A 21,028-nucleotide genomic window follows, 5' to 3' on the forward strand; every position below is an offset into this window, starting at 1 on the left:
TTGCTCTTCCACAATTTGAAGATGTACAGCGTAAATGAATGTTCCACTCTATACAAAGGGTGATTACTATCAGAATTTTTCCATACCACTGAGAATTGTTCCTGAATACGGCTGAACTTTGAATCTGTGTGAAAGATGTTCTCTAGGCTTCAAGTTATTAGCAGATAATGGGAAAGTTACTGCAAGTTAATTATGAACACTCTCTGACTTGCTGTCTTGAATAATTTGTAAGCAAGTGATTCAGAAAAGAGTAATTAACTCTGCAAACATTTGATTTCTGCTGCCCCAACCACAAACAGATGACTTCTCTTTTTTTTGTGAATGTGTGTGTATATGTATGCATATACAGGAAAAGGACATGTTATATACATATACATGTACATACTACATAGTGTGTATTCTGCAAAAGACTGTTTATATCGTCTACTTTTTTGTACACAGGATGCATTTTTCTGTATTACTGCAAGAATAGTGTGTTCTTGCAATAACACTGAGAGGTAGATAAAGTTAAGAAAATGCAGTGAATATGACATAGATCCCTGAAACTGTAGAGAAGATGTTGTACGTAGAAGAAAGTGCGAAATCAGATTTTGTTCATTTGATTTGGTTTTGTCTGCTTGAAAGTATAAAGAAGAAAATAGGAAAGGAAAAGGAAGTAGTGTAGGTGGAATACAGGAGAGTGCCTTCTTTGGGAAGTTCTTCAGACTTTAGAAAAAAAGAAGCGTCTCAAAGTTGTGTTAGAGGTCTCTGGGAAGCCTACGACTTCAGCATTTCCTAAATGGTAATCTCAGGGCTTGATAGCAATTTGAAAGTAAAAGTGCATTCCAGTAAATCAAGACTGCCGCTCCTGGCAGTGGTCACCTGACTGCTAAATGTGGCTCCCTAATTATCAGCCTGTTCTAATTCTTGTCAGGTTTATATCATGCAGTTTCATAAGTCACATGGAAAAAAACCACTTGAAAACGATTCACTTGAAACGATTTTTAAAAAAGCCAGCAATCCACAAATACACACAGATACAGAAAAATAATATGAAAGGTGTGTAGGTCTGGCCCTGGTTTTTGGGTGCTAACCGAGTGCCAGTAATGTGTCCCAATGGATACCAGTCCTAATCTAGGAAAAATAGTAGTTGCTTCATTTTAGAAGAAACATTGGATTTTGTTGTATGTTATTAAATCGTTTCTTTTCTTTGACTGTTTCTTTTAGGAAGCCCTGGAAGATCGCTTGGAGAGGATTAATAGAGATTTGGGGTCAATACGCATGACTCTGAAAAGATTTCATGTTTTACGTACATCTGCAAATCTTTGACAATTCTCTCTTGAATGCAATTATGCTTTTTTTTGTTTGCACTAATATGTAATTATGCACTTAGTAAATGCAAAATGTTTTGTATTTTTATAAACCCTCAATAGTAGTTTTACAACCGTCTTACCCTTTACAAGCAGCAATATTTTGTACTTCAAACAGCCACCTATATTTTAAATGTATTTTTGTTACACTTGAGAAATCAACGTTTATCCTGGATTGTAATATTTTTAGAGATATTAATTATTTTTAAACAGTGATATTCAATTTATAATAAGAACAAGAAACTAAAAGGCAGCTTGTTTTCAGAAAATAACAGTGTTATCCTTTTGCACTGTGTTTTCCTCACCATTTTATAAATATTTATGGTATGATGTAAATACTAGCCAATAGGAAATTTTGAACTTTAATACAAAAAGCAACACGAATTACTTGTGTTAAAGATAATTACTGTTGTGTGGTAAATTCAAACTTATAACATGGGTATTTTTTCGTTGTGACAAAACTGTGAGCAATACTTTCATTACGGCTGGCTGGCTGCAAACCGGTCTGTTCTGCTCATTTGGCTGTGTTAGGAAAATACTCCTCTAAATTACGTGATGTCTCCCAACAGTCGCAGCAAGTAGTGTCTTGGTTCCACGGGTGCCAGGATTCACGAGACTGACAGCAGCCATCCTGTCTCCCAGTGAGCCACAATTCCGGCTGACACTCCGGGACTGGAGCTACTTCCCCAGAATCACTGCTCTAATACACCAGGCTGGTTTTGTGCCATGCCAGTGTTCCGATCGCGTACACTTCCAAATAAAATCCCAGCTGTATTTGTGAATATACGTCCATTTTTCTTGGTGAAAAATACATATTTGCTTGTTGGCATATTGCTGAATTACTGTCCAACATTGATATTTCAGTTTGTATTTTAATATTAAATAAAAGTTTAATTAGATTCTTCCCTCCTGCCCAAGAACAATAATAGGCTCTGGGATATTACATCAGCGATAATGTAGGTTTTAGTCATATTGTGTGTTTCAAATTCTGTCCTTGATCAAGATGTTTAGCCACCAATGAAGTGATTAAAAGCCCACAATAGCTGCCATAAAGGAAGCTTAGGAAGGTCTGATTCTAAAATTAGAGTGCTGTGTTTTAAGATATTTGATGAAGAATTGTCCTACGCCTGCAGCCTTTTTGGAAAATTGTATTATTCTGCTCTGTGGGTGTTCTGTTAACACAGGATCAGAGTTGGGAAGTCAGGTCTGTTAGTACTAATTTGTCCCTTTACTCTAAAATGTAGAAGTGGCGTTTGAATGCTTGGAGATCCCTTGCTGAAATGTATTTCCAGGCTACAGGAACAGATGTACAAATTTTGATGGTATTCCACATTCCTACTTGTGATTTTTACTTAGAAAGGGTTGAGAGAGGAAAAAATAATCTTGACTTCCCTGTGCAGCTCCAGTGTTGAGCTGAAGAAGTTTCCCCACCATTTTAAGTTATTAACAGGTATCCTTTAAAAGTCATCTTCAAAATTTTCATTCAGCCAGCAGAATTTTTCCCAGGAATCCATCACCATAAAACTTTAGGAGCCCACCGATGGTTTTGTTTTATTTCATCTGCCCAACAGCAAAACCAAACAAAATTTTCCTAACAGACCTTGGAACCAAGTAGGTACACGGGTTCAGCCATTTCACTGCTTTTGCCTCTAACCCCGCTTTATCCCCACTCCATTCTTTCCAGTGCTATTCATATTCATGTACTCTTTTTATTGCATCCAGAAAACTGAATTGTGAGTCAGAATTTATTTTTTAATCAGAAGTCCTCCTCCATCTGTTGGAGCTCTGTAGGCTATTTCTGTTTTATTATAACATGGAAGGGGGGAGGAATCTGTGTTGCTCTTGATAAACTTCTAGGACAACCTTTTCAAACGGATGCCTGGCTTGGGGTGAGCTGTTGAGCGTGGTGCCTTCGGCCTGGATCTTCAGAGGGGCCAGGAATCTGCGGTTCCAGATTCAATCAGGCTCAGCACTTCTGAAGATCAGACCCGAAGTGCCAGAAAGTGGGGCACACGAAGTGCGTGTTTGCTGTGGAGAACGTGACTGCCCTTGTGCACTTTGCTGGTGTTGGGGGGACGGGGTGTTTGTTTTTTTCTTAAATCCCTTTTTAAATTATTCTCTTTAATACAAGCACATTGCTTTGTTCCATGTTTGGGACAAATGCAGACTCCCAAAGAGCCAGAATGCTTCCTCTGAGAGGACACGAATCATATTCCTCCTGCGTTCCTTCACCTCAGGCATTTATCACCTTTCCAGACCAACAAGATTTGGAGCCCCAGGCTTTGTTCTGTTTCTCATGCCAGGCACTCCCATGAACAGTTTTCTCTTATAATAAAACGACAGGTCCTTCACCTCTGGGATGTAACCTTTGGAAAATAACATTTCTATTTGTCCACTTCTCTAAAAAGCAAATTTAAACAAATAAACAACAAAAAAAAGATGTCTCTCTGTACAGTGAAAGCTTTAGGAACAATCTGCCTCTGCTGAGATCTGCTGCTCTAAAAAGAGCCAAGATGCAGACCAGAACTTGCGGTGGCAGTGCAGGTACTGAACAAAACAGTTGAAATAAGAGTTGATGGCCAGGCTGGCGGGTTCTGGCCCTGTGGGTAGCGCAGGGGAGCAGGGATGGGACCCCAGGGAGAGCAGAAACGAGAGCAGGTCTTGATGAGGGCACTGAGGACAGAGACCACGCTTGCAGCTGGCATCAGCTGTGCAGCGCTCCTGGAGCCGGTGAGTTTGGAATTGTCCAGGACTTACTGAGGGGGTGGTTGCCGGTAGTAGTTTACATTTTTGGAGTGGAACAGAAGCAGTGAAGTGGTGCATCCTTAAAAATAACACGCAGCACGTTCCTGTATGAGGACAGGCTGAGAGAGTTGGGGTTGTTCAGCCCGAAGAAGGCTCCGGAGAGACCTCAGAGCAGCTTCCAGTCCAGAAAAGTGGCTCCAGGAAAGCTTGGGAGGGGCTCCTGATCAGGGAGTGCAGGGAGAGGATGAGGGGGAAGGGTTTTAAGATGAGAGATTCGGATTAGACATTAGAACGACTGTTTTTCCTGTGCAGGTGGGGAGGCCCCGGCCCAGAGTGCCCAGAGCTGCGGCGCCTGCCTCGAACCTGGAGGTGTCCATCCAGGCTGGATGGGGCCGGGAGCCCCGGTCTGGTGGGAGGTGTCCCTGCCTATGGCAGGAGGTGGGACTGGATGGGCTTTGAGGTCTTTTCCTACCCAAACCATTCGAGGACAAATGTTTATCGCGTCAGAGCAGATTTCGTTGCTGTTGTTTTCCCGGTGAAGCACTGCCGGCCCCGGCGCTGCCCGCGCTCCGCAGAGGCGGCGCTGCCGGCAGGGGGCGCCCCGGCCCGGGGAGCGGCAGCGCCGGGCAGGGCGAGCGGCGGCCGGGGACGCCGGGCCCTTCTCCCCCCGCCCCGCCGGGCCAGGAGCTGCCCGAGCCGCGGGGGATGCCAGCGCGGCCACGGCCGGCAGCGACCCGCGGGCAGCGCCGGGAGCAGCGCCGGGAGCAGCCGGTGCGTGGGGCCGGGACCGGGGGGCGAGCGGGGGGCTCGGCGGAGTCCGCGGCGGCGGGGAGAGCTCCCCGAGTCAGAGGAGAGAATGGGAGGCGGCGCCGGGGAGCAGCGCCCGCAGCCCCGGGGAGCGCCGCCGCAGCGCCCGCGGGTCCCGGGGAGCATCGCCCGCAGCCCCCGCGGGTGCCGGTGGGTGCAGGCTGTCCTCCCGCCGCGCACCACCGCAACGGGCGTTTCGTAACGGCGGAGCGAGCGGCGCGGGGCGAGATGGCGGGGACCTGTGCGGGCGTGCGAACACCGAGGGCAGAGCCCACGGCCTTCCCCGGTCTCCTGCCTTCCCTTCTGCCCTCTCCAGCCTCCCTCTTTCCTTTTCCATCTTCCTTCCTCCTCTCCTTCCTCTCCTTCCTCCCTTCCCTTCCTTCACTTCCCCAGCCTCTCTCCTTCCTCCCCCATCTTCCCTCCTTCCCTTCTTCCTCCCGCAGCCTCCGCATCTCTCGGGCTTGAATTTCAGCGCATTCCGCTTCGGCAGAGCCTCCTTTTTCAGAGCCGTTCTGCGGTGGGGAAGGCGGTGGCCACGAGCCCCTCGGTCGAAGCGAGGCGGTGAGGAGGGAGCGGAGGCTGCAAGCAGGAGGTCGAGCCCTGTGGCCTCACGGAAGAGACACCCTCGAGTAGTTACAGCCGAGGCAGAACCTTGTGGGCTTTTTTGGCTCCTGACACCCCTGTGTCTGCAAACTGCTGGGGGGGGTGACAGGGAACTGGCGGTGTCTCTGCTCAGGAAGGCAGGAGGAAGAGATTTTCCCGTTAGAGAGAGCAGCGCGCCCATTCCTCCACTGGACAATGGGCTCCTCTCTGCTGGGCCTGGCATCCCTTGGCCCCTCCATCACTGGACAGAAGGGGCCCAGCCTGGTGCCCCTGAGCATCTCTGAGCTCCGTTCTGGAGGGTGCTGCTGCCCATGCCAGCAGCCTACAGCACGAGCAGCTTTTTACCCAGCTGTGGGAGAGTTAAATCCTTCCTTCACCTCCTCCCCAGCCCTTCTGGCTTCACTGAAGAGGTGCAAGCGCAGAGGTTCTGCCCTAAGGTTCTCACCCTGGGGCTGGAGCATCTCTAGCAGAGCTGGGAGTGAGGAACCTCTCGGAGCAGAGCCCTGTTCAGTCAGCCCTGCAATTCAGTCCTGTTGCATTTTATGCTAAAAAGTGATGACTAAGACAAAGTTTATTTAATTTGTGTATTTAAGTGAAAAAAAAGTTTATTGCTGTGCTGATGTCTGCTCTAAAGTGAGAACGTCCATGTTCTGTGTGTCTGGAAGCAGCTAAGTGGGTAACAAGGTGCTAAAACGTATCTTCAGTCTTTGAAAACCTAATCTGCACGTGCTCAGCTCTGAACCTGACAGCCCTTCCACAGGACAGCGGTAATAGACGAGTCTGCAGACATCGGGACTTGAGCAGGATGTGGTTTCATTGCATGTTAAAATATCCGTGTCCTGTAGGACTTCTTATCCTCCTATTGCGTTCTAATTCCCTCTCCATGCCCACATCTTTTTGCTTTCAATGTATTCTAACCATGTAGTTTATTTTTGTTGTGACTGCGTTTTGTGCTTCGGAGTGACCCAAGAAGGCTGGCTGAGTTACAGAGTGCAGTGCTGGCTTAGGAGGGATTTTTTCCCACTGTCAAACAGGAGACTCCTATGTGTTGTGCAGCCTTTTTCCCGGCCTTTGGCAGACCTCTCGCCTGCGGTGGTTGATAGATTGCTGTAGAGCTGGTTATTCTGACAGGTAACCGGCTTGTTGTCTTGGCCCTGGGCTGTTCAGTAATTGAAACGCCTCCTTGGGATATACAAAATAAAGAATGGCCAAGCATGAAAGTATGGTTGCAGACTTGTCCTGGCTTGCTGTTTTTCACAGGAATGCTGCTTCGTGGTCCTTGCAATATGTTCTGATTGTGGCAGCATCTCCAAGAGGGAAAGAGAAATGAGCAGGGAAGGCCTGGAAACACAGCTTGTGCTTTTTGCTTTTGATAGAGCAGACTTCTGGTAGGCTGCTAGGCTTCATTAATCATATTTAGGTTTCTGTCACTAACTTTAATTAAAAGCATGGTTGATACACTTTAATGAATGTACAGATGTTAGCCATCTTCGTGCATAAAAATGCTTTTTAATTCCCTTACTATTCCCTTTATGGCCCTTAGATGCTTTTGTTACCATTTAAGCAGCATATAGTAGCAGCTGTTTATCTTATTAATATAACTTTTTCTTGCATCTGTGTTCAGGAAACAGTAATGGTTTGAGCAAACAATTCCCTGGAATCCTTTAATGATATATTTTTAAACTATCTTGGCAGAAAAGGTCATAAGTGATGTCTAAACAGTTAACTCTGAGGCTCTTGTTGACGGTAGCCCTTAGCTTCAGGTAACTCTACTAGAACTGTTCCTTGTTCCTTGTGTCTATGTGAGATAGCCGGTAAAGTAAGAAGCCCTCCATGTATGACTTTTGATTCCGATGAGCTTCAGAAGGATCTTTCTCCCTAATGTTAATTTCTTATTGAAATATCCTTTCTATTTTGGGTTTGCTGATGGTGTATTTCAATATCTTTGCCACTTGTTGTGCATCTAACAGCCCAAGCATTTATTGTGATTTGCCATCTGGCATGTGGGAGTTTTATCTAACTTCTCATTTTAGTTGACAGCAACCAGTTTGGAAAGACCTTGTCCTGATTTTTTTTTTTCTTTTTGTGTTGTTGTTAATAGCAATTCTCAAAACTTACAACTGACTGAGGTGCTGAGGGGTGTTGAATTTAAATAAATGGTCTCTTTTTATTCGCAATTTGTTACTGCTTCTGTGATTTGGCCTAATAGGGAAGCAGCACATCCTTCAAGCAAGCTAATTTAAAGAAGATTCCTCCAATTAATCCAAAACGGCATTCAAATAAAAATCTTGTCGTTCAGTTGTTGTCTTGGCAGCCTGAATGGGAGGCTTAAGAAAATGGCAAGTGAAAGCTGATGCTTGCTCCCGAGTGTCGTTTGACTCATGCCACTCATGCATATTCACAGCAGTGTCCTGTTCTAGGACCAGCGTGATCCACTGAGGAATGTTTTTTTCACATGATGTTTTTCTTTTAGGCTTCCCTGTATTTGGGACACGTCCCTCATTTTGAGGAGAGAGGAGAAAAAGACCTCAGTGTCTTTCTTTTTGCTTTTATTTTCTTAGAAAGAAAATTCGACATATAAAACCCATGGTTTTCTCAACAGCCGGTTTCTCTAAACATCGAAGATGCCTTCTAATCTAATTTTAAAGCTGGCTGACATAGGGTATGACACAATTAATATTTCTGTTTATCTAAATTCAGTTTTGAGCCTGAAAGTGCCTTATAAACAAAAATGTTCCACAGTATTCAGCTGAATGAAAATGGAGTAATTAATGGGGGGGATGGCATAAATAAAACACTTTATTTTTGACTTTGTTTTGTGGGTGTTGGAGGAAATCCAAATGCCACGACATTGCGCTGGGGCAGAGGAGTCTGTGTGAACTGGAAGGGAATGTGCCTTCTCTAATCATGGTGTCAATGCCAAGGGTCCTACGGAGTTTTGTATGAACAAAGTAATGAATGATTTTTAGATGTTCTTAATGTAAGAAGAGCAAACCAATTTATCATGGGCTAGTGCTGCTCCTATCATGGCAGGGAGTTTTGATCAGCACGATTCCAAGTTACTGGACAGAACTGAAGTCGTCCTTGTGGATTTTCCCTGGGCAGAGGGGTTTCAGAGCAGTGACTGCTTTGATGGTGTATTTTAATTAAAAAAATGTGTATCCTTTTGAAGCACACAGCAAAGTGATTCAGCAAATCCCGTGGGGGAACTTTGATACCTTTTTCTCTACTGGCTTCTTTCTTTTTGAAGGGTGATTGTGGGGATGCAGGGGATCTCTGGAGAGAAGGTGGTGTCTGGAGGCAGAGCTGCTTCTCACTCCTGCAACCCTTCCCAAGTGCGTTTGACACAGAGTCAAGCTTTGGACGGGAGAAGAACTAAGAGATTTCTTAGGCAAGTGGAGATAGTTACTGCGTGTATGCGGGTGCAGGGAGCTGCATGATTTACTGTGCAAAACCAGGAGGAAATCAAAGAAGCATAGGGCCAAAAACTACCCTGGAGAGCCTTGGGTATATGGAAGGAGATGCCAGCAAGGAGGTGGCAGCTTTGCAATGAAAGATCATCTAGGGGGTGAACTTGGTGTGTCTTGCTGAGGTGGAAAACAGCGTCTCCTGCATGTGGGCTCTCATATGCAAGGGATGCTAGCAAGGATACAGTGATTTTGGGTTTGGTGATTAACATAGCTCAGGTCAGTGAACAGAGTGAAAAGCTGCAGTGAAGCTGTCAGCCCTGGCAGGGTGCTCTGGAGTTCAGGAGTGAAGACGTTGAGGTCATTGCTCCTGTGTCCTCCTGGCCACCACCTAGCAGGAGGGCACATACCAGTGCTCTGACTCTGCAGGCAGAATGCCACAGAGAGCAGGGACAGAAAGCAAACACCTCGGTTGATTAAGAAGGTTGCTGGGCAGGATGCAGATGCTTGGGTAGGAGCGTGGCACCCTGAGCGTGGCGACTGCGTTTTCCCATCATGGGGAGGCTGATCTTTGGCTTCTCCTTTCCGATCTAGTACTTGAGACCTTCGAAGTAGAGTTTTCTTCTCGGCTCTTAAACAGTTTCCAGAAATTCTGGCTTAGACAGATTTGAAGAGCCATAACATCCAGGAATTGGCATCCTTGTGGACCTCAAGGATTTTTCACTAACCCAACCCTGAACACTGAGTATTTTAATTAGCGAGAACTCTGCACAGCTTTTACAGTCCTGACTTTTGTTTGGACAGCTGACGTTGATGACTGCCATGGTATTGTAAGCAGGAACCTTCAAAACCCTCCTCTGCAGAAAAGCAGTTGGGTTTGTGTAGGTTGGGGAGACTCCTGATGAGGGAAAACAGTTCGCCATCCATCCTTTCTATTCTTTAAACAGCTCTGTTTCCTTTCAGAGACGATATCCAGGGATTTCTAAGTTCTCATAGGCTGGCTGGGGCAGCGGTGGTCCAGGCAAGCCAGTAATGAAGCAAGTGATAGTTTGCAGCTGGACAGGCACATCTGATGGCTGCGGTATAACTGGGAGTACTTGGGGAAGCTAATAGTGAATGAACAGCTGAAAGTTCTGCAATTCATCATCACAGCAGCAGTTCTTTTAATGGACAGGGAAGTTAACTCTGATTTGTTTAGATTGCTGGCACTTACATAATGATCACTGAGCTTCGGGAGGCTAATTCAAGCATCTTGGCTGACTTAACCCACAGAGCAATGACCTGAGAAGGCATTTCTCTTTAACGGCACAATAACTGATTTGGAAGGTGGGAATGTGTAATTACATTGGCATGTTGAGCGCTTTGGCATATCTTGGGGCTTTAGGGGTGAGGCCGTGTTATCTTCAGCTCCAGAGAAGTTTGATATTTGCATGACTGTTAACTATGGATGTGTAGTGGGCCCTTAATTCCATTATTGCATTAAAAGGTTACAGAAGGATTTCAGGTTTTTATAGTACAGCCATGGTAAACTGCCAGTCAGCTTCCATTGCGTCTAGCATGGCTAACTCGTAAAGAGTCCGGTTCAGGACGTAGTGGATTGCTCTGGGGCTTTTTTCAGATGATGTGCATTGGAATCAGAGTTATCAGTCCATAGAGAACCCTGGAGAGCTGCGGGCGTTTATTCAGAGGTAAAAAATAATGTGCTGCTATCAGCCACTAGATGTTTGGAATGAACAGGAAAACAATTTTATGTAGGAATTTATATATAGACACGCAGTGTCATTATGTTTTATATACGTCAGAAGACAATTCAATGGAATAATATTGCTTGTGATGGTAATTTGTCTCAAGATCAATACTATAACTTAAATAAGCTCCTCCTAAAGGTAGAAAGGCTGCAGGATAATTTTCTCTATGTGAGTGGCTTACCTATTTTAATGCTTTTTTTTTTAAAGAAGGAAATAGACATTTTATTTTTATCATATCAGATGAAACTGAAATCTAAACATTTACATCTTTTTGCTGGATTTGAGTTGAGCACCAGTTGTAGGCGTTGCCAAGCTGTTTGGTTGTCTCCTTCACTGAGTAGGTTGATTTCTTCAGGGTGCTGTAGAGATGGAGCCTCATATTTCTGTCTATTATCTTCTAGCCTGTCTCTGCAGCTGGAAATACTTCCCTCTGTGGGCTCGGCGACCTCGCGTGACATTCAGAGGGTGTTCTAGCCTAAACATGCTGAAAGCTAAACATGTGTTATCTCCAGCAGAATGCAGAGTTAACTGCAAACTGTGAAACTGGAGAGGGAGTTCAGGATACGAGTAGGTAAATAACTCAGAGAAATTTTGTGGAAAAGAACGGGAGGGGGAGGAAGGCCTCTTGCTTGCTTTTTTTCTGCCATCCTCATCTCCGTGGTAGTGCTCTCTGTGGCTGACTTTCAGTTCTCTTTGCAAGCAGAAGTGGAGAATCCCTTCTGTTTTAAACAAGGGTAAAGCAGTAGCAGACATCTGAAATGTTGCAGATCACAACACAGTAGAAAAGACAGTAAAAAACTTGTACTTTTCTGCCTCCAATTTTATTCTGTCTTCCAGTCCAACACTTAGTCTTCCTGGGCCGTGCTAGTGAGGTGGCTTGGCTTGTAAGAAACCTCATTTCCAGATGGGCTGTTATTGGTTGGGCAGAACCATGGTGCTTTTCAGCCTCGGGTCTACCAAAGCAAGCTGATGGAGAAGAGCATCTAGCTTCTCTGTTTTCCCTCTCTCCCTTGTTTTAAAGCATCGTTTATCCAGACTCTTGAGACCCATTCTTTGTCTAGCCAGTATCTGGATTATAAAATATTGTTCCAAGTTTTAACTTCAACAGATGGCAAACGTCTTCCACAAAATATCCTCAAAAATGTGTTCAGCATGGACACCATGTATCCTTTATCTGTTTTGGGACTATGGAATAATTTTTAATGTTATCTTTTGCTTACATTTAAAGCCTATAAATAGGCTTTTCCAAAAGGCACATTTATCTAACATGCTACCTCTGCGAGTTATTTAGGCAAGCATACTTGAAGGATTAACCTTTTTAGTACAGCTTCTGTGTGTTGCTCTGGCTTCCCAGTGTTAATCTATCATTTCTATCATTTTGTTTAGGAGAGCAAGAGATGGTTTGACTTGCCTTGCTGAGGGCGTACACTTTGATACCTCTGCTTAGTGCTCTGCTCAGCAGGAATAGTAGCGTTGGATATGCAGCATCCCTGTGTTGGAGTGGAGGGAGAAGACTCTGGATAGTAAAACTTCTCAGTTATATGGTTTTATAAACTGATTTCTAACAGCAGTAATTATTTATGCAAAGTTGTAAGGAAAACTGCTCCGTATGTTTTGTAGGTGCTTTTCCTTCTGTGTGTGGCCTTCGGTGGAGTTTGTCAGGTCAAGAGCCAAATACACTGCATCATGTCTGCAAAAACATCTGGCTGTCTAGGCAGAGAGGATGTAGGGGAGAGAGCCTTTGTCTGTCGAAGACTTCTCTGAATTATAGAATCATAGAATGGTTTGGGTTGGAAGGGACCTCAAGGCCCATCCAGTTCCATTCCCCCCTGCCATGGGCAGGGACACCTCCCACTGGATCAGGGTGCTCAGAGCCCCATCCAGCCTGGCCTTGAACACCTCCAGGGATGGGGCAGCCACGACTTATCTGGGCAGCCTGTCCTTCTTAATGCAGCTGCCTCAGCAGAAAAAGGAGCCTGACACAGAGGTGAGATCTCATTGTCTAACAGAACATCTGTATTATCAAAGGTAGATACGTTGGATTACTTCCCCCTGTTGTTGTCTGTCATTTTGCTGACAGAACTTGTGTTTTATTCCTTTTTATCAAAGAAGAAATGAAAAAAAGAGGTAAAAATGTTTTATCTTAATATTACCAAAAGTCATCAGCTAAACTGTGGTGAGAGACTATTTTTATTCTTGACTTAAAGGCAGAGTATAATTTAACTCCCTCCCATTCTTTCTAAATCAAGTTTGTGGCACCAGTATCTAAGAGACTCAGCTCTGCTTATAAATAGGTTTGGAGGCACCAAAAAAAAAAAACCCTTGAAATGAGTTTGACAGCTGTTTGAGAAGCAGCTTTTTAATGTTCTTATCTCCTATTCTGCAGAGGTCTCTTGCAGAAGACTTGTAGATCTTGTAGATGTCAGTCTTTCCTGCGTATTTCATTTAACTTACTGTTCAGCTTTCTTGAAGAATGTATGCAGATTAGCTTTTCAAAGCTTTTTAAAAAGATATTTTTATGTGGAAACCTGGTGTCGGCTAGGCAAGAGTTAACTAGAACTGCTGTACTCTGCTGGGGGAGTGCAACGTGTTGGTGCTTGGAGCACCTTGCAGAAAGGTGCTTTTTGCTATTGTTTGGGTTTTCTTGAGGTTGAACCCCTGATTCTCACCACAGTTCTGTGCTTTGTGTAGAACAGGTGTGCGTCCCTGGCCCTGCAGGGTGGTATGCTGCCCCAGGGGAGGCTTGCCAAGCACGCCACAGGTGACTGCTAGGGAGCTGCATGAGAGTTTGGGCACGATGGTATTGGGCTTGATGATCTTGGAGGTCTTTTCCAACCTTAATGATTCTGTGATTGTATGAATTGTTGCCTGTTGAAGCTTCATCCTTACCACCTGTGTGGCAGCATCTGGTCTCAACCGCCTGGCTTGGGTAGCTTGAGCAGTTATTAAAGACAGCATCAACACAGGAGCACTCTGTGGAGCCCAGGGGCTCAGCACTGCTGTTATCATAAGGTGTTCCATCTGGAGGTGGAAAAAACAGCCCTTACAAGGTTTCTGTATCTCAAGGCTGGTAAGGAGTGCAGAGTGAGTGACATATTTCCATTTGACTCATCTGTTGTCAAAATGGTGACACTCTCGAGTCACATTAGAAATGAGACCTTGTAGCTGAATTGGCACACTGTTCTGGTAAGCAGGGAGCACGTGTTTGTCATTTTTTTGGTTTTGTCCTCATTAAGAAAATTCCCTTTTTTTTTCCTCTGTGAGATGGGATGAAGTTGATTAATGCTATGGCTGATGTTCTAGGTTAAAAATAACAGAACATGATTCAGGTGGAATGCTAGATGTTAGCTGTGCAGATGTTCAAATAACCTGCTTTACTACTGTTTAAAGCCCTAAAAAATAAAATGAATTTTAAAAAAAAATAATGCCCAGTAGCCAGATGGTTGGAAAAGAACACCCCATGATCAATGAAGCAATATGTAAATATTTTTGATCATTACCACAGTACTGCTGTGTTGACATTGAAATTCAAAGTGCTATTTCATGGGACTCCTCATTGATCAGCAGATGAGCTCTGATAAAATGAAGAATAAAAGCACAGTACTGTGCATTAATACGGATTGTGGGTTTGACAAGGACAGGCTTCCATCAAGGGCTACGAATGGATTTCAGGCGCTCTTTAAGCATGTTACTGAGACACTTTATTTCTTACCTGGCTGTCAAGTACAGATTAAATGGTGCATTGTTTCTGAGCTGCTTTATTTAAGGTGAAATATGGCATAATTGACTATTTTTTCTGTGCTAACTGCCACATTTATATGGGAAGGGTGGAAGCTGAAGCGGAGTTCTCTGCTTGAAATATACCCAGCCAGAAATCACTGGGAATATACAATATTCTGTAAATCAAAAGATCAAATTAAAATACATTTTCAAAAAAGGTCCTCCTAAAAGCAGGCTGTAGGGACCCTGTCTGGCTGATTCACTTTGCTGTCCCCCTCTGTGAGGATTTTTCTCATGTATAAATCACGAAGTCATTTAGCATACACGGGTGCTGAACCCAAGAGGCCTTTTCTGTTTGGTTGGGGTTTTTTTTTCCACCCTCCTTCTCCACTTTTGTGCTCCTGGAAATAAAAAAAATCCTGTAGGCTATACTTCTCTCAGAGGGGAGTTTGGAACTTGATTATAAATAGATGCTTATAAAAGCTACTTTTAAAGATTGGAACGTGTAATTGCCCATCTCAGAATACCATGTGGCGTGGAGCAGATGCTGCTGTTTGCTCTTCTGGGATCCTGCCGTGGAGGCAGATCATCCGCCCTTGGAGGGCGAGGGGCTATGGAGACCAGGTTCTCTCTGTTGGGGTGTGATGTGGAATGTGAACTCTTTCCCACCTTGCAGAGACTGATATGAGTTTCGTAAGAGTCTTGTAAGGGTGCATATGGAGCGTAGGGTGTTCTTAATGTATTTTTCTTGCAGCCTAATGGGAGCCATGGGTTGTAACAGTTCACGCTCCTGTCTCCCATTTCACGTAAAGGAATAACACCTTTAAAGAAAAGCGGGAGAATGCTTTGCAAATTAAAAGCTTATTATAGCTACCGTGAGGTCCAGAGCCCAGGCAGCTTTCTGGCAGCATTTTGCTTTCTCTCTCTTCCCTTTGGGTGTGACTGCTTATGATGAGGCCAGGACCCCAAGCTCCTTAGCGAATGTCACCCCAGAGGCACTTTGGAGGGTCCAGGTGCTATGAGCATCAGACAGGGAAAAAAGGTCCAGGTGCCTTTCTGAGCTCCTCACGTTTTCTAATTAACTGCTGCATTTATCTTGCATGTTGATTAATTTCCTGGTGCATCCTGGAAATCGTGCTTCTAGTTAACAGAGTTCTTCAGGGTTCTGAATTTATTCTCTCTGTTTTGTCACTTAAATCCCCTTATGGTTTTTAGGATGACTAACTCGTACAAGAATGGAAAACACCATCTCGGAGGATAAAGGACTCTTGTGACTATCTGTGGTCTGAAACCGATGCTTCCAAACCACGGGCATGCTGTGTTTGACCACAGCTGACACTTGTTCTAGCTTAGTATTTATTAATGCAGATCGTACAAGAGCAGTAGGCTGAGCTCAAACAGCTGTGGTATTTGCTAGGAACAGTTTTGTGAGTTCATTTATCCCTGCAAGATTGTGTTGTCAGTGCCTCTGACTTTGCAGAAACAGCGCGTGAATCTCGCCTTCTTACTGCCTTCGCCCTTGCACGACAGGACCCGGATCTCGGCTGCAAGGCCAGTGTGTTCTGGTCTGTGGTTGTCACCAAGGGTGTTAGTTCAGGCAGCAGTGAGGAGGGAATGCTGCCTGACTCACTAATATGAAGTGTTTTAGTGGTGGCAGTGATGGTGCCTTTCAGGAGGAAGGACGGATAAAGTGGAGCGCAATGCATTGGTTAAGCAGGGAAGCCTTCACAAGCCAGCAGAGAGCATCGTGTAATTAATCACCCTGCATGGAAAGGTAAATGCCAGTTCTGTTAGTGTAATGTAGTGTTTTCAATGGTTGTGCTAAAAATGATCTGCTTGCAGGTGGCACCTCCTCCTTGCAAAAATCTGTTTGCATGTGAATGTCTGCTAACAGCTGTGGGCTGCTTGCAGGTGCCAGGCATGAAACTGTGCTGCTCCAAAGCCAAACGTGGTCTTCGCATAGGTTCGATTCTGAGCTGCTCTGGTGCCCAGAGGCTGAGATGCTTCCCTGAAAGCCTTTTGAAGAAGGGAGGAAGTTCGTAATGTTCATCTTTGCAAATCACCCATAATAAACATATTCTTGTAGCCTTTTGGGAGCTGATTAACTCACATTTTGAAATGATTTTGTTGGGTTGCTTTTTTTCCTGGCGGTTTGCTTTGGACAAATGAGTCCCTTGTTTAAGAACTCTTAAGTCTCCTGCACTTCAGTAGGATCATTCTAAAACAGAAGCAGTCTTAACTGTGTATTTGGTACCACTTATTACCACAAAATGTTTCTGAAATGCAGACAGGGTTAATTTTTATCAGTCTAAAAGTGGCTTAAAACTGACCATTTTTAAGTTTAAATTTTGTATTGGTAATCTCATACCTAGAAATAAGTAAATTATGAATAGCATTGGTGAGGCCTCTGCAAACTGCAGTGACTTGGGAACACAGTCAAGGTGAATTGTGTATGATTATTGCAGAAAAAAAGTTTAAAAATATGGCATAATGTCCTAGACTAGGTTAATTATCTGTCACTTTCAGTGTTTACTGCAGAGAAAATGGCAGTGTTTACATTTTGCCAAAGGCAATAGTTTCACTTTCTGTTGTTCAGAAATGTTTTTGCTTTTAATCACTTGTGATTCCAGTACTGTTTTAGCAAGGATGTGGAGAACTCTGTCTTTCCGTTTGGAATAATTGTTTCAGACTTGTTGTCACTGAGAATAAGAAGTTTTATTGTCCTTCCCCAATCTACAAAAAAAAAGGAAAAAAAAAAACCCAACCTTGAAACAAAAATGAATAAAGCAGGAAGGACGAATGTGTGGTTTTTTGTTTTTGGTTTTTTTAATTAATCTGAGGAGGTTTTGTCTGCTCATCCTGGTTTGCATAGGTGCCCAGTGAGGCTTTCAAGATTGCTCCCACAGCTGGTCAACCCAACACTTAAACTCAGGGTCCAGGGCCCTGCTGATTCTGAGAACTGTGTTCTGCTCTGGAAATCCAGGGAAACGGAGCAGGGTTCTGGGCTGACTCCATTTGAAAAACTTATGAGGTTAAGTGTAGGTTCTGGAGGATATTCCTTTTGAGAGGATGTTGTCTAGCACGTCCAGCATCTGTAGAAGCTTTTCTAGCTTGTGAAAACAAGCGTAGAATGGATATTGACAGATCCCGATGCACTTGAGGAGTGAATTATTGTATGACATTTAAAACATGGTAAGACTCAATCAGATGTAGATGTAATTAATCCTTTTAAAAAGAAAGGTAATGTGAGGATTCTTATTTTCTTGCATGTCAATGCGGTAGAATGGCTAAAAGGACTAATGAAACACTTGCTTCCCTGGAAAAGCATTTAAAAGTTCAAATGCAAAGCAAGATTAAAATGTTATATTTAATAATATATTTCCATCATACAGATTTGAATATGTGATTTAGAGATAAAATCCTTTAGGCTTTAAAACATGATGTTGTGCATAACAGTAAGAGAAGAAACGCTTCAAATTTTGCTTAATGAAAATAGTTTTTACTTAAAGGATTCCTTAAGAATTAAGTGGGTTAATTCTGCCCTAAAGCACACACACAGATTCTTGACGCAGTTTTATATCTATCCAATCACCAAATATTTAACTTCAGCCGATTTTAAGATGTAATTTTAGAAGTAGTAATGATTTACAGTGTTAATCTTGTAAGTCTGCGGAGTCCACTTTATTAATGAACTAGTCTTGACTGTATTAATATTGGGAACAAGAGTGATAGTAAAGAAAAGAAAGCTAAGATTCAGCTGAAGTCATGTTTGGATGACGTTAAGGAATGGTGTGTAGTGAGTATGCAAGACAACTGCATTTGTGCATTACAAATACAGAATTGTAGCTCATCCTGCATAGCTCAGTGTTCATTCTTGGTGCTTTCAGCTCTCAAGGTGCCTGGCAAAGCTTAGTGAATGCCGTAACACCATTGTGTGGCAGGAGTGTCTCCTCTGTGCCGTCTGTATGAGGATGCAGATGCATGGTGGCTGCTTTGAGACCACAGTGGAAAGCTGTACCTGAGCCCCCAGCGCATGGGAATCCCTTGTCTTTAAACTTGGATCAGACTCCTAAAGCTCAGGTTTGCAGACTGGACCTGTAGTTTCCAGCCCAGGCAGATCCACAGCTAGCAGTTGCCTTGCGAGAAGGTTTTGAGGTCAGTTAAACGACTCGATGACCAACTCTTTCACTTTTTCTTTTTTTCTAAAGTCAGCCTGGGAAAGCAGAAGTGGCATTTGGGCTCCGTGCGACTGGCTCAGCTGTGAATCAGCACATGACGTTAATAAGCATTTGTGGACTAAATATATTTTTAAGCCGTCTGGCTGCTTGCTCTTGGTGAGATCTCTGAGATTAATGGTCCTGAAATGTTACTCACGTTTGCTTTTCCTCTAGGATGAATCTGACCTGTGCAAGCACTATTATTTTTTAAAATTGCTGTGCAAGAAGTTACAGAAGTAAAGAGTGGGTACTTTTTTCTTCCTTGTTGGTAAGGCATAAATCTGTCTATTACCGTTAGCTGCAATACCCTGCTTCAGTTATCAGTGTTTTATTCCAAGCATTTCAGGTTCTTTGTTGCAGAGAGCAGAGTATTTGTGTTTGATTTAATTTTTTTTTTTGTAAATCTTTTGTTGTGGGTGCTGGTCCTAAGGCTTAGATCTAGGTCCCAATTGAGGATATGCCTTTTTTGTGTGGTGGTGGACCCAGATTTACATGTTCTGGTGCAAAACATGGCTCTGTGCCCTTCCTGATCCAAAGGGGAAAAGGAATGTTTCTGCTGCTGGGGAGTTCAGTGAGTTAAAGGCAGCTTTAATCTGAGCAGGTGGTTTTCAGGGGTGTGTGGGAGGTTCAACTTCCTGAAGCTGTGCTTGCTGCCCATGGGTCACTCATCAGGGGGACGGCTGCATGTATTCCAGCCTTCCCTTTTCTGTGCGCCCTGTTAGACCTCGTGGTACCAAGAGCTGCTGTTCTGTTCTGGCTGTTGCTTGGAGGACAGCAGGAGAAGACAAAGCAAGGAAAAGGCAAGAAATTAAAGACCTAAATGAGCTTGAATATACTCGGGGGATCTAAGAAGAGAGAGGAGTGATGGCTGGGAGGGGGAAGCACATGCGTGTGCCCTAAAGTGCAAACCAGATGCTTTAAAAGCCCCACAAAAAAACAGTTTCCAGTGATTGGAGGTAATGATGAGACTCTGCCTGCAGGAATCTCTTGGAAAGGTAACAGGGCTGCTTGCTGTAATGAAGCAAACCAGGGAAGCGGCTCAGCAAACCTTGCAAGTTCCTTCTGGCCCTCAGCTCTCCTGACAAAAATCAGCCTTGAGGGAAGTTAAGTAGCCGATGGCTGGAAAGTGAAATGTAAATGGGCTGCCTGGGGTTAACATGTCCTGAGCTGTGGGAAGGGAGCTGGGTCATCTTCCTGGATGCTTCTGGTTCACCACCCCTGTCTTTGCATCCTTGGGCCTGGCCCCGCTGTTCTCTCTGGCAGCCAAGGGAGGTGCCTTCTCCTCACTCCCTCGGGTGTGGAATGGGATGTAGAGGCAGCTGTAGTGCAGTTTCCCCTCTCACACGCGGGATCTTGCCCAGTCTGCGGGGAGCTATCTGGAACAATAGTGTGACGTGGTGTCTTTTGTCTGCGATGGTGTCCCCTTTGTGGAAATCGTTGAACACCCCCTCTAAAAGAGAAATGCTTTAGGGGGAAGCTCTGGTGTGGTACAGAGCACGTGAGAGTGGTCAGCGCAATGCGTGCATGTGTGTGTTTTTGTCTTTTTTTTTATTATTTTTTAAATTTCCATCAGTTAGAGATGACGATGACTCATGGCTTGGATCTGCTTTAAATCCCTGAGGTGCTCATTGCCGCCTACTATCACGTATTGAATTTCTGACATACTGGAGGGATGTCTGCAGAGCGACTCTGTTGTGCAATTATAAAATGTTGTAGCTTTATGTTGTTTGCATAGGAGCCATTAGCATGGTATAACTGTGAAAATAATGCAGCTTTATTCTTGCTGTTGATTTCCCATGGGCACGGCAGTTAAGGAACTGTGTTTTGTCTTTCTCTAGGATGTTGACACATGTGGACCAACAGTGACATCCTTTTTCAGCAACGCTATCTTTACTCCCTCCTGCATTCAGAAGCATCTAGAGATACTTTTTTGTGGAAGGTAGGTTCTAGTGTTTCAGCTGGATGGCTGTTTTTTCCTCTCTATTATGAGTGAAAAAAAAAAAAATTTAGGTGTTACTAGGGAGAATGGTAATGAGTCTGAGGGATCTTAGCTCACTGCTGGGAAGAGAGGGGATTAACCTTAGCTTGGGTTCTACTTAGATGCTCAGGGAGAAATGTGATAAAATGGAGTTTGGCAGCAGGGCTGTGTGAGTTGCCTGTGAGAAGGGCTTGGCAGCCACAGGATGTGGTTGGCTTAAATTACACGGGTATATGTATTGGTAATAAGCCTCTTCTTAAAGAAAGCTCAAGTTCCCCCATTTTTCCCCTGCTTAGTCAGCATTCTCGTTTATTTAAAATCTTTCACGTAAATGATTTAGAAGGGAGCGTGGTTGTACAAGATGTGCACTAAACATTTTTGTGTGTGTGTATATTTAAATCTTGTGCTGGTCTCTACTCTCCCAAAATCTTAACTGTGTTGCATTTTATTTGTG

At 44.1% G+C, this 21,028-nt stretch overlaps 2 protein-coding genes across 14 annotated transcripts in view; both read left to right on the top strand.

Annotated features, from left to right (window-relative positions):
* The window catches only part of MPHOSPH9 (M-phase phosphoprotein 9), a 28,620-nt gene extending 26,409 nt beyond the window's left edge, over nucleotides 1–2,211 (top strand). Inside the window, exon 24 of the mRNA XM_054082614.1 lies at nucleotides 1,207–2,211. Within this exon, the coding sequence (XP_053938589.1) occupies nucleotides 1,207–1,308 (102 nt within the window). The 3' untranslated portion in view covers nucleotides 1,309–2,211. The remainder of the gene's footprint in view (nucleotides 1–1,206) is intronic.
* A 2,497-nt stretch (nucleotides 2,212–4,708) lies between these two features.
* The window catches only part of PITPNM2 (phosphatidylinositol transfer protein membrane associated 2), a 133,529-nt gene continuing 117,209 nt past the window's right edge, over nucleotides 4,709–21,028 (top strand). For 3 of the 13 annotated variants that reach the window (XM_054082174.1, XM_054082182.1, XM_054082180.1), the window contains exons 1-2: nucleotides 4,709–4,865; nucleotides 20,435–20,535. In XM_054082174.1, coding sequence (XP_053938149.1) covers nucleotides 20,446–20,535 — 90 coding nt within the window. In that variant the 5' untranslated portion in view covers nucleotides 4,709–4,865; nucleotides 20,435–20,445. Of the gene's footprint in view, nucleotides 4,866–18,770; nucleotides 18,865–20,434; nucleotides 20,536–21,028 lie in introns of those variants that run through there. The other 10 variants (XM_054082184.1, XM_054082186.1, XM_054082176.1 and 7 more) reach the window with 9 other exon arrangements.

The sequence above is a fragment of the Cuculus canorus genome, chromosome 17, assembly GCF_017976375.1.
Source record: "Cuculus canorus isolate bCucCan1 chromosome 17, bCucCan1.pri, whole genome shotgun sequence".
Taxonomy (NCBI): domain Eukaryota; kingdom Metazoa; phylum Chordata; class Aves; order Cuculiformes; family Cuculidae; genus Cuculus; species Cuculus canorus.